Source organism: Ursus arctos, unplaced genomic scaffold (genome assembly GCF_023065955.2).
Source record: "Ursus arctos isolate Adak ecotype North America unplaced genomic scaffold, UrsArc2.0 scaffold_24, whole genome shotgun sequence".
Taxonomy (NCBI): Eukaryota; Metazoa; Chordata; class Mammalia; order Carnivora; family Ursidae; genus Ursus; species Ursus arctos.
The window spans coordinates 24,134,983-24,148,446 of record NW_026622919.1 but is presented as its reverse complement, the minus strand read 5'-3'; the positions used below and the strand labels follow the sequence as shown (position 1 = coordinate 24,148,446).

General features: G+C 42.9%; 1 protein-coding gene across 2 annotated transcripts in view; it reads left to right on the top strand.

Moving 5' to 3' along the window:
- SPOP (speckle type BTB/POZ protein) overlaps positions 1 to 13,464 on the top strand; it is a 63,427-nt gene that overhangs the window by 44,410 nt on the left and 5,553 nt on the right. For both annotated transcript variants that reach the window (XM_026513110.4, XM_026513111.4), the window contains 5 exons: positions 1,714 to 1,865; positions 2,016 to 2,143; positions 8,779 to 8,956; positions 11,741 to 11,796; positions 12,477 to 12,599. In XM_026513110.4, coding sequence (XP_026368895.1) covers positions 1,714 to 1,865; positions 2,016 to 2,143; positions 8,779 to 8,956; positions 11,741 to 11,796; positions 12,477 to 12,599 — 637 coding nt within the window. The remainder of the gene's footprint in view (positions 1 to 1,713; positions 1,866 to 2,015; positions 2,144 to 8,778; positions 8,957 to 11,740; positions 11,797 to 12,476; positions 12,600 to 13,464) is intronic.

The window sequence follows — 13,464 nt, the reverse complement described above, 5'->3', positions numbered from 1 at the left end:
GAATATGATCTGAGAGTGGGGCTCAGTCCCATCCAAACCATGTATCCCCTTGAAGAGAAGTTGGCAGTTAAGGATACAACCATATGTTTGCTGCCAAGACCAGAACACATGTGTATCAGCCACCCAGTTTTGATCTCTGATAACCTACTGAAGAGTTAAACCACTCTCCTTCCCTTTAGTATTTGTTGGCTGTGTCCATTAAGCAGTGTATTACTAGGCGCTGAGAGAATGCTTTATTCTTAGGTGTTGTGTTCATTTATTTAAGAGAGAAGAGCATGATCGAGCACAGTGGAGGGGCCGGCAGAGGGAGTGGGAGAGAGAGAATCTTAAGCAGGCTCCATGCCCAGCACAGAGCCCAGCGTGGGGCTCGATCTCCTGACCCTGAGATCATGACCTGAGCTGAAATCAAGAGTCAGACTCTTAACTGGCTGAGCCACCCAGGCACCCCACTTAGGCGTTGTATTTAAATTCACATCTTGAGCACAATGTGCACTGCATATGCACTCCCCGGAGAGCACTGGATTGGGCCACCTGTTGGAGAGAGGTGCCGTAACACTGGCAAGGCCTAAGGATACATATGGCCTATGTATTATATGTGGTAGAAGTAGTGTGAACCACATGCAGTTCAACTAATGACATTTACAACTTAACTCAGTTGAACCTATTAAATCTGTCTGAAATTTGTTTTGATTCATTGGCAACAGATTGTCATCTCTGACTTGATTTGGAAGCCTAGCTTGGAACTCTACCCTGTGTAATGGGAGTTTACTTTTGTCTGTGCTTCCTCCATACTGCCTTCTTTATTTCAATCTTAGGATATTATTGCCAGATTGATAAAATATCTGTAAAAGATTATGTACTATTTGCATATTTCTCTGGAATATTTTTTCCTCTCCCAAGGTGATATTAAAGGGCTCAGTGACACTTTTTTAGTGGGGAAGAGGGAGAGGGAGAATCTTTTTTTTTTTTTTTTTAAAGATTTTATTTATTTATTTATTTGACAGAGATAGAGACAGCCAGCGAGAGAGGGAACACAAGCAGGGGGAGTGGGAGAGGAAGAAGCAGGCTCATAGCAGAAGAGCCTGATGTGGGGCTCGATCCCATAAAGCCGAGATCACGCCCTGAGCCGAAGGCAGACGCTTAACCGCTGTGCCACCCAGGCACCCCGGAGAGGGAGAATCTTAAGCAGGCTCCATGCCCAGTGCAGAGCCTGATGCAGGGCTCAATCTCACAACCCTGAGATCATGACCTGAGCTGAAATCAAAAGTCAGGCACTTAACCAACTGAGCCACCCATGTGCCCCCAATATTTTGTTTTTCATGGTTTCATTATAGTCCTGACAAAAGAAAGGGCTGCCTTCCTGAGATTGACGATTAGAACAGAGTGGAAGTAGGCTCAATTTTAAAATATTTTAGGGGGAGAAAAGAGGGATTTAGGAGATTATGAAGAAAGAGAGATGTAAGGGATGTGTTGTCAGATTCTAGAATGCCCCTTTACTTTTGTTGTTTACTCTTTAAAAGGTACTCACGTTGCTCTCAAAAAGTGGTTCCCAAGTAGTCATTCTGCTGAGTCTGAATCTCCTGCTATGGGGCCTGGATTGGTTTTCTTAACATCTTCCTCTCTTGACAAGTAGTTGTTCTGTTTCTCCTGTCACTTCACAAAGCCTATAAACGTGGATGCTTCCAACCTATTTTTTCCCCCTGTTTTGGGCAGGTGTTTGCGAGTAAACCCAAAAGGGCTAGATGAAGAAAGCAAAGATTACCTGTCACTTTACCTGTTACTGGTCAGCTGTCCAAAGAGTGAAGTTCGGGCAAAATTCAAATTCTCCATCCTGAATGCCAAGGGAGAAGAAACCAAAGCTATGGGTAAATGTTCTCGTCTTCATTTGACTCCTTATTTTCACATCAAGCAACTTCATACGCAGAGAAGTTATGGATTTGATCTGGTTTTTTGTTTTGTTTTGTTTTGTTTTGTTTTTTGAGTCAATCTAAATATGACTTTTTTTTTCACTCCAGAGAGTCAACGGGCATATAGGTTTGTGCAAGGCAAAGACTGGGGATTCAAAAAATTCATCCGTAGAGATTTTCTCTTGGATGAGGCTAACGGGCTTCTCCCTGATGACAAGCTTACCCTCTTCTGTGAGGTGAGTCCTTTACCCCAAGGTGAGACTAGCAATTCCCAGACCTGACGGGTATCAGTAGACTTAATTACATCGTGTCAGGGATGGAAGAGAGAAAAGTCCCCAAGTGGAGTGGTGCTGCACGAATGCGGTTTCTGTGATGAAAACTGTGTCGTGATTTCAGGCTTGTTGGGCACTTGCAGCTTTCTGCTTGTTGCTGTTCTTGAAAACAGAGATTGTGCACTCTCTCGGGATGAGCGATTTTTGACTTGCTTGGGTCAGGATTCTGGCTTTTTCATTCGGGGTGTCTTCAGGTAGCATGTGGGTAGACTGGCCCTGCAGGCTGAGGAGAACGGCTAGCAGCTCGATATGTGGATTTATCCCTTAAACTTTCTGACTTCTGAAGTGTGAGGTCCACTTGTGTTTGACCCCAGATCACTTTCCTTTTCTGCTCTGCTAGATGACTTTTATCAGGAGTTGGGTATATCCGGTTTGTCTTGCTGGAGTTGTTGTGAAATGATGGCGAGAACCATTTTTTCTAGAATGAAGGGTAGGTAAAGCTCTCTAACTCGTGGTTAGCTAGGAGGGTTGTCTGTCGTCAGCCAGGAGAGTCTTTCTCTCACCGGTGGTCTAAGAGCCTGTCTGGGTTTACAGGAGAAGCCTTAAAATATTCCCAAAGTGAGCGTGAGTTGGAAAGTGGTTTCTTTAATGGGTGTATATATCTCATCAGTCACTTAATGCCCTTATCGGTATATTTCCAAATACTCATAAGCTCACAGCGTAGTGAATGAATAAAACGTCCAGTGCAGTGGGATCTTTGTGTTCCCTATACTTCGTATGGTTAAGAGCCTTCCTGAGCAGCACCGCTGGAGAGTGACCACTGTGTGTTCATGGGGAGGGTGCGAGCAAGTTCCCCAACTATCGGTGTGTTCTGCCAAATAACGGGCTCACGCTGTGAGTTAATGACAGTTCCAAAGGTTTACCGCCACCTGTGCAGCAGGGAAGGGTGTCCCTTAGGGATCTTGCCCTTTCGAGGAAGAGGCCTGGCCAGCAGTAGCCGGCTTCTCTCCCCAGTCACAGCTCATTGAATATTTCTGCAGAGTCGTTGCTGGGGGTTAGACAAGTCTGGATGTGGAGTATCTAGTACTTATTAAAGTACTACACTGAGTACATAAAATAGTTGCATAATAGCTACCTCCTCTTCTTTTTTTGTTGTGAAGTAAAAAAAGGAAATACTAGAGTATTTCTATAAATACGTTAAAATGTTGCAGTTGTTTTTGTCTGTGAACTTGAGTTTGGAATTTCGTGTAAGTCCTGCTAGTTACAGATCGTACTTAGTTGCCCAGGTGAAGAAGTGAGAACAATTAGTCGGTTTTATGTGAGGTTCGGTGAAAGCTTAAGACCATCAGTTTCGTCTTCACCTACCTTAGAGACCTGTATTTCAGAAAGATTTTAAAATAATGGAAAATTCTAATGTTGGAAATGAAAGCCAGTCTTTGAACTGTTCTCAAGGAAGAGAAATCTCCTCTAAATATTGCCTCTGTTGCTTTAGGCAAAGTGTACACCTTTATTGTCGCATCTTCCAGTCCACAGTGGGTCCGGCCTTTTCTCCCGTGATCCCCCTTCCACCCCATCTCCCCAGATCCATTCCAGCTGCTCCAGCTCCTGTACTGACATTCTTGATTTGGAAACCGATTGGCCTGCCCTCACTTGGCAGTCTCTCATCCTGTGGCTAAGTCCAGGGCTTCGCTTCCTCATATGAAACTCTCTCCCTTCGCTTCCCCATATGAAATTCTCTGAGGAGAAATCCTGTAGTTAAGTTTAGATTTGTCTTACTGACTTAGAAGGGAAGTGAGATGACACTTTGGAAATGAGGAGATGTTGAACAGGGAAGCGTCTGCTGAGTTCTGCTGATGCCATCGGTTTCTTACCATCGAACCAGGTGTGCCATCTGTTCCTCTCACACTTCTCTGTTGGCCACAGGTGCTGAGTGTTGCTTCTCATACTTGGGCTTGTGCCTAGTGAGACTCGTTTCTGTTCCAGGGCTCTCTGTGGACTTAGTAGCATTCAGCATTGCAAGACGGTTGCGTGGGGGGGGGTGTTGGATGTGTGGGTTTTAAAAATGTCTGCAGCTCATCTAAGTTCTTAGTGCTTTTCAGATCTAGATCATTCTTTGCTGTACATTCTGTCCTTTTGACCTGTTGCTCCCTTCTGTCCGTGGATTATTTATAAACAGCTATTTTAGTTCATATTTATATTTTGTATACTATTGGTTTTTAGCTAGTATTTTTTTTTTTTTTAGAGGCTTTTATGAAGTTGATGTCCACATACAAATTTAGGTTATGAGTCCACTGCTCTGTCCCTCACTCAGCCTCTGGCCTGGGCACTTCCAGCCTGTCTTCCTATGGATTATTTATAAACAAGTTTATTGCATCTTGATAAAAAAGAACAGTTGTTCTGTGGATTCTTTTGGCTGTTCCTAGAGGCCACAGGAAGGAATCCTAAGGTGAAAGACTGAGAATCACATGTTTGTGTTGGGCTTTATTTCCGTGTATTACTGTTAATGAGCATTTAAGTGAAATTAGATGGCATACTGTCCGAATGCTGAGTGGGTGGTCTTGTTCAAAATGCGCCACACTGGGTTCACCTCCAATTCTCAGTGATGTTTTTGTCCGTTAGGAAATGTGCCAATTCGTCCAAGTTGATATGGCTTAGTTAACATATTTGGAAGCATTTTCAAAGCATTCCCTGAATTGTCTCATATCACAGTCCTTTGAGCTGGATTAGTTCTGTTATCTTCATTTCACGTTCCTGAGAGAAGCAGCGCCTAGGGAGGTCAGGTAATTTTTCCTAACATTGTACAGCAAATTAGTGTCAGGCCACGTCAGCTCTGCATTTTCCACTCTAGTGGGCTGCGCAACGCTGGGTGGGGCTGAATGCCAGTCACCCAAGGAAGCACGGGGCTCTACCGAGTTCTCGTAACAGTATTTACTTTGGTAATGAAAGAATCAGGAAGGCTGTACACTTTAAATTTTCTCTTTAATAGTTCAGTTCACAGAAATCTGCATGAAATGTTTTAGCTTCTCTTGCCCCTTCCCTGTTTATGTTGAAAACAAATAGCTCCTAACAATAAAGGTGCAGATCTTCTACCTTCGCTGTACGTACCTTCGAGAGGTGGAAGATTCCAGCGTCCGTTTGTGATATTGCAGTTAAAGTTAAAATACGAAATACCGTATGAAGTATGAAATACCAGATATGAACCGTGTAGACACTAGTTGACTCTTAAAGTATCCCGTTTCTTCTCAAACAGAATATCATTTCATAGCCTGGGAGTATGTATGTTTCCCAGATTTTAAATACATGGGTTTCTTCCTTTCTTCTTTTTTTAAATCATTTTATTAATGGATTATTTGGATATATTAGTTGAATAATGTGATAACAACAGTATTTGAGTGGTCTTGACCTCCGAAAATGGTGATTTTAATATGAAATGTTCTTTAGGTTATAAACATGCTGTAGTAGACCTAGCACCCAGCCCAACAGCATCACCAGGAACTTGGAACTAACCTGTATATGCTTCTTCGCTCTCCCTTCGGCCTGTGTCCCCCCCACTCACAGGGTGATAATGAACAGCTGTTTGAAACTGTATGCTATATGCTACCATTCCCTTGTTTGTTATTTGTATGCCCGAACAACGTACTGGTTTAGGTTTGCTTGTTTTTGTGCTGTATAAAAATGGTGTCAGAGTGTATGTAGGTTGTGTAGGTCACATTGCTTTTTTTACATTATACATCTAAAATGTATTTATACGTTTTATACAATTATACAATGGTGGGTGTAACTATAGTGCTTTCATTTTTAGTGCTATGTGGTAGTGTGTTGTGTGAATATACAACAGTTTGTTTATTCGTTCTGTTGGTGGTGGACGTTTAGATTGTGGCCAGTCTTTTGATTAGACGTAATGCTGCTGCTATAAGCCATCTGTACGCAGAGTCTATTTTTTCCTTGATTGTTTTAATTATCTAGAAGTTAAAAAATATATTTCCATTGGTCTTACTTTGACTTTTTATGTTTAGATAAAATGTACATGAATTGGCACCATCTTTAGTCTTTTATGAAATTTTCTTTTTTAAGAAAAGGAATTGACTTTAAAAGTGAGGCCCGTTTACGACTTGAAATGTAGAGGGTTATACAGCCTTCCTGAGACATTTTCATGTAGTCCTTTATAAGACAACATAAATGTCACAGTCACGTCATCTTCACAGCTGCAATTCTGAATGAGTCTCCATAGTCAACTTTATAGGCATTAAAAAAAATCTTTAGTTTTTCTCAAAATGGTCTCATTTTAGCATCATCATTTGCAGAGGAAAACAATCCCTTCCTAAGTTAAAAGTTTGGGCTCTGAAGACTCATTTGTGAATGCCATTTAAAATTTATTTTTAATTAAGCGTATTTAATGTTGGTAAGAGGTGCCAGACATTCAGCGCTCTGGAGACTCCAGGCATCCATATATCTACAGAACAAGTCTGGCTCAGACAGTAAAGGTACATTCTCCTTCCTGCTATGTTCCTGTCTGTGTCTGGAGAGAGGAATTGCCCCAGTGAGACGAATCACAGGCTTTGGACCCCGCTCATTACCAAGCACGCATCTAACCAGCAGAGGGTCCACCGGTAACCATAGTTGACATTCACCTTAGTTCTTGCCGGGTCATTTTACCCCATCTAATAAATTGCCATCAAGTGTTAATGACTTTGGGCTCCTATCAACCTGTTTTCACTTAAGCTTAGGAATCCAGTGCCAAAAGCATTCTCCATTCCCTCCATTGGCCATCCCAAGAGATTCCTGCCTTTCCCTGTGAGGAAGTTGGATTTAATTGGTCTTTTCCTTTTCCTTTTCCTTTTCCTTTTTTTTTTTTTTTTTTAAATCAGTATTTTGAGGCTATAACTGGAAACAGGAAACTTCTACTTTTGGTGTTAGTATGAGAAAGTGGCTAGACCAAATTAGAGATCTACACAGGACATGAGAAAATCTCTGTGGGGTAGTTTGTGCTGGGTCCCGAGCTATTAAAATAATGTTATAATCTGGCTCTGATAAATGTGCTACTAATGTTAAGTACATTCATAATTGATTAACTTGGCTGCTTCATTGCTCAAGATCATAACGGTTAGTTTGAAACAAATGAATACATTTCTTGACCTGATAGTAAACATCTCACTCCTTCACAAAAGAGACTCCGGGTCCTTTGGATGCCGGGGCATTAGTTTCGTTTCTGGGTTTATGACTGCATTTAAGAGATGACTTGCATCTTGAAGGTTGAGAGAAATTTGGGTCATTTAGGACATTCCTAAGCTGTCTTTCTCATCTAATTTGTAGCAATATGGCAAGAGTGAAGAGCTGGTTCTCAAGGTGTGTGAATCCTGCTTTGCTGTCGCCATTTCTAGCCTCACGTAACGGACGGGGTGAGGCACAGCGGTGTTGTTAGGCACAACACTGGTCTGCTGGGTCTTACACTTCAGTTCGGTAGCTTCCATTTATTTTAGAATGCTGTATGATTTACACGTCCTTGTACCTGGCATGCTAACAAATCGATCTGAGTTTCACTGACCCATCTAGACGTTACCTTGGTTTTTATCTAGGCCGAACAGTTAGTTCAACTAGTTAAAGCATGCCGCCGTTGAAGTCATAGTGGCAAGTTGGATCCCTCTGCAACTTTGTTGTTGTCACTCTCTTCCAGAGCTGTAAGTGCACATCGGGCTGGAGCCAGCCCTCTTGTAGGTCACTGTCACAAAGGACTGAGGAAGGGTGTCAGTGGTGTGGTATATCTACCCGGTTACCACTGCTGGGAAGATCTTCCAAGCCCAGTTCTGTTCATGAGACTAACATCTCTGGGGAAGTGCTATTTATTTACCAGGCCCAAGAAAAGCTGCATTTTATTTTCATGTTCCAGACCTAACTAAAATAAGTGAAGTGTTCTTAGGCTTATCAGAGATTTTTTTCTTTTAGAGAGTTTTAAATGGTAGTTTCCATGGGAATTCTTTGTTTTAAAGATTTTATTTATTTATTTGAGAAAGAGAGAGTGAGAGAGAGATCACGAGCAGGGGGGAAGGGTAGAGGGAGAAGCAGACTCCCCACTGATCAGGGATCCCGATGCGGGACTCGATCCCAGGACCCTGCGATCATGACTTTGAGCCGAAGGCAGCCGCTTAACCGACCGAGCCACCCAGGCGCCCTACACTGGAATTCTTCCTGTTTAACCTTTTGCTTAAGGCAGAATAATTCTGGTAAATACTTGAGGTTTAATGTGTGTTGATTTAGGTCAGTGTCCCTGTCTCCCCCCCGTCTCCCCCCCTCCCCCCGCCGTTTTGCCCAGGTTTTCAAGGCAGGGGAGGCAGAGTTTATTAGCATTTCGAGGAGGAGGAGATTTGTGGGGCTTTTGCCTCCCATCCTAGGATGGTGTAGGATAAGTATGATTGCGGCAGATTGGAAATTACTTGATCCACAGGATAAAGCCTTGATGTGTGGAGGTGGTTTCAAGAGAACATGACTAACATTTGTATCCGAATGTACTACAGCATTGAGGTAAAAGTCATCTCTTCTCCTGCTGGGAAGAAAACTCTTGGTAACAAAACCTTTGGACTGTGTTTCCTTGTCTTTCATAGGTGAGCGTGGTGCAAGATTCCGTCAACATTTCCGGCCAGAACACCATGAATATGGTGAAGGTCCCTGAGTGCCGGCTGGCCGATGAGCTGGGAGGACTGTGGGAGAACTCCCGGTTCACGGACTGCTGTCTGTGCGTTGCTGGCCAGGAGTTCCAGGCTCACAAAGCTATCTTGGCAGGTTGGTCTTTAATCACGGGAAGCTTTAGTTTTGGTGAAATAAGGAAAAACAGTGGCTGCGTAATCACCTTTTGAATAACATCAGCTCTTTGAACTGGTACCAGAAAACCTGCAACTAAATATATTTTTTTTATGGTGGGGGCATTAGTTGTCATAAGCAAAAAGCCTACTCTCCGTAAAAGTGTTTTTGTTTCTCCTCTCTCTAGGGGACTTAGGCACCATTGTCAAGCAGTAGATGATGATGTGTATTGAATGCCTTTGCACGTAGAGGGTAGATGTCAAAACACTGGTTAAGAAAAGGTATTATCCCTTAGACAGGGACTTAGGATGTAGTGGAGAAGATTCTGGACTTGGGACTAAACCACCATCTAGCTAAGTCCCCCTCCTGGAGCGTTAGCCCTTCCTTCAGTACAGACACACTAGAAGAATGAGCATTTGGTAGTGACATGGAGGATTAGGTCTTGCTCTAACAATAGGCTGTTGTCCTTAAGACCAGAAAGACTGACAAAGGGCAGGAGCTGATGAGGCAGGACTGACTTTACCTCCCACGAAGGCGTAGAAGTCAGCCACAAACTTCTGTTCAGACCGTAAGACATAAGGGGAAATTGCGTGAACTTTCAGGCAACAAATTTCTTACCAAGACTCTCAGCTCTACCATTCTAAAATACACACCTGGCAGAACCTCAGTCTGGCTCAGTCTAACCGTCTTCCTGTTCCTGCTCTCAACTAGGTGTTACTGTCTATTGCCAGAGGAAGTCATCTCCTCTTAGGTTAGTGTCTCCACGCTCAGCTAGGCTCTTGGCCCTGCCAAGAACTCTTCTACAGATACGTAGTTAGCTCCCTTTCTTGTTCCTTAACAACAGGTACTCCAGGCTGTTTACCAGTCTGCTTTAATCTCCCGACTCCTAAAAGAGTTGCTTGCTACTTCTTCTGAGAGAAAATTGAGGCCCTTCTCCCTCCGCTCTTGCCTGTCGCCTTACGTGCATTTTTCCTGCTTTCTCCGTGGAGGAGGTGTTCTTCCTCGTGTCCAGAGCAGGCTGTCTCTTCGGCTTCTGTTTCGTACCGCATGCCGCCTTCTCAGAAGCTTTACTTTGCCAGTAATACCCTTGTTGTCTGGTATCTCCACCATCTCTCTTTCTCCGATTGCCTGTTTACCCTCAGCCTAGAAACTGGCTCAGCCGTCTCCCTCTAGTTATTCATTCATTCATATTCATTTTCTCTGCCTCTGTCTCTCTCCCTCTCTCTCCCTTTCTCTTTAAATAGAGCTAAGTTTCTTGAGTTAGCACATTTACTGTCTCCACTTCTTTCCTCCCACTTATCCTCAGTTCACCTCCATGCCACGAAAGCAGTTTTCCAAAGTTCTGTGACCCGCTAATTCCTAAATTTGAGGGATTCCTTAGTTCATATATAATTTGACTTCTTTCTCCTGGTTTTCTCCTGGTGCTCTGGCTGCTTCTGGTGTGTGGCCTCCCTCTTCTTCACATGTCCCTGTCAACACTGGTGTCCCTAAGGGTCTGCCTCAGTTCTCTTTTCCCCTACTTATTTCCCCCAGGTGGTTTTATTTATTTTCATAGCAGCACATTGTGTCCAGCCGCTGAAGACCCTCTGAGCACACCGCTGCTTTGGACCCTTCCCTTTGTATTAAAAGCCAACAGCCTTTTTAGTCTTAACTTCTGTGATGTATTTATTTTAGTACCTTATAACTGATAAGCCTTCTGAAATAAGAGCAGTGAGAAGTAATGTCCCTTTGGAATAGATTAAAATATTGAGTCTCAGAGGGTTAAGTGATTTGCCCAAGATAATGTGATTAGAAAATGACAGATCCAAAATTAATCTTTTCTGACATAAACTATAGGCCAATGTTCAGGTTACCTGTTAGCTCAGAGTCCTACTATATATTCCATCAGTGCTCCTCGGGTGGAAATTTGGTAGTCTCCACCTTCATCAAAACCTCTGATTTATTGGACAATGTGATAAAATCTGAGGATTTTTTAGGCCTTTTATTACTTTCATGGTTGAAATTAAGTTGACTTATTTTTCCGTATTCGTTAGACCATGATGGGCATGGCTTAGAACACCGTTTCTCAACCTTTTTTCATTATCCCCACTCCCCCAAGGGGAAAAAAAAATCAAAATATTCCTAACGGGAGACATTAAACACTAAGGATTAAGATTTTGTCAGGAAGGGTTGAGCTGTGAAGGACCACAGATGGTTGTCATACCTTAGATTTTTTTGCCTCTTTGAGGTATTATCATCGCTGTTGTGAATGCATGGCTTGAAGGAACAGACCACCTGCCATACACAAGCACGCACTTCATCTGTTTAATGGGTGCCCTTGAGCCCTGCTTGGCCTCCTTGCCGTGTGGTCAGTGCCTAGAAGTGGAGAAAGTTGGTGTCCTTGTTCTAGGCAAAAATCTGGGTATTAGGACACCCTGCTTAGACCATGAAAGATCTTCCATTTGAACCCCCAGATCCACCCAGAGGAGATCGTTGTCATCCAGCATAGGTCATTTGAGTCATTTCGTTCAAATGTGAATGGTTGGAATGGAGCTAATGAGAAATTATTTTGAAAGTACTGATTTCTTTTTCCCCCTCTGTAGTAGTAGTCACTTCTTGGTGTAATGTAAGAAGAGAGGAATTTTACTATTCCGATATAATTTGAGGCTAAGACCTGTTCCTGTAGCGATGGGACAGGAAAGAAAGGGGTCTCCTCTTCATAACAGAGGAGCCAAGAGGTTTCAGTGTGATAACCTTATCTGTCTCTGTTTCCCTTTCACTTTGTAGCTCGTTCTCCAGTTTTTAGTGCCATGTTTGAACATGAAATGGAGGAGAGCAAAAAGGTATGTGACAGAATGAAGATACGTCTTTTTAGGGGCGCCTGGGTAGCGCAGTCGTTGGGCGTCTGCCTTCGGCTCAGGGCGTGGTCCCGGCGTTCCGGGATCGAGCCCCACATCGGGCTCCTCCGCTGGGAGCCTGCTTCTCCCTCTCCCACTCCCCCTGCTTGTGTTCCCTCTCCCGCTGGCTGTCTCTCTGTCAAAAAAAAAAAAAAAAAAAAAAAAAGCGTCTTTTTAGCTAGGTGACTGGATCCAGATGATTTCCCAATTTGACACCAGATTTATTTTTCCAGTCGTGTTATTAAAATGGAGTACCGTTCTCTGAACAGACACTTTCTGAGAGCAGGGAGAGGTGGTCCGGAAGCATTCTAGGTAAAGCAGACTCACTCTATCCCAGGCAGAACATCAGTCTTGGGTGAGGGTCTTAGACATGTGTTTCTCCTCAGGCAAAGAAACAACAAAAAATCAAAGCTACAGTTGTCTTGCTCTTGTATTTGAGAAGATAAAGGTGGTGCATATGATGGGAGAGGAGGCTGTTCTAATGAAATAAGGCAAAGAGAGAGTTCCCATTCATGTTAGCTTTTAGACGATACAAGCCTTTCTCTCACCAGAGCTTAAAACCATGAAAATTGTTTAGGGATTTTGTTCTGTTGGAATGTTTCTCATTTTCAGTTTTTCTGGCATAGAATCGGGTTGAAATCAATGATGTGGAGCCTGAAGTTTTTAAGGAAATGATGTGCTTCATTTACACGGGGAAGGCTCCGAACCTCGACAAAATGGCTGATGATTTGTTGGCAGCTGCTGACAAGGTGAGATAAGACTAGAAAAGGAATCACAAGAGGAGGAGTGTTTGTGACCTCTTGAGTTTCATGACTAGGCCTCTGTGTTACATAGTAGGTAAGATGAGCGTGTATCAGTGTGGCCAGGACAATCCTGGATTACAATTATTGATAGCACCCTTTTTATTTTCCAAAGTGTCCTGTGTTGAATGAAGTAACTTATATGGGTCCCCTGATTATAGAAAAGAAGGGTAAGTTTGATGTGTACCTCTCTTCTCTTCCCCATCTCACACGTAAGCACAGTGATAGTAAAGGTTCAGATAATACTAACTTTGGGCTTTATAATTTACAAAGTGTTCTTGAGTTCATCAACTTTTTCTTTCTAAATAGTGAGGGATTTTATTTTATTTTTTTTTTCGTTTTTCTTTTAATTCCAGTTAGTTAACATACAGTGTCATATTAGTTTCACGTGTACAATATAGTGCTGAGCAATCCCATGCATCCTGCGGCTCATCGTGGGACAGGTGCGCTCCTTGATCTCCAGCACCTGTTTCACCCTTCCCCCACCCACCTCCCCTTGAGTTCATGAACTTTTATTTAAACTTTGTAAGTAAGAATAATCTTTTACCCAGTGTTGTGGTTAGCATTTTCAACTTTTACCTAAGTAGCTGTTGAAATATACCGCACTCGGAATTACAAGATGATCAGTAGCACTTTGGGAAAAAAGAAATACGACTGCAGTGAGTGCGCACGTCAGTCAGGACACGTTTCAGTTTGAGAAGTGTTTAAGTGTGAAAATTAAAGTACGGCTCTTAGAATCAAGGAACTAGGGTAAGGACCAACAACAGTAGGCCAGCGATTCCCAAAAGTCTGGGGGAAAATGTTAATGAAACAC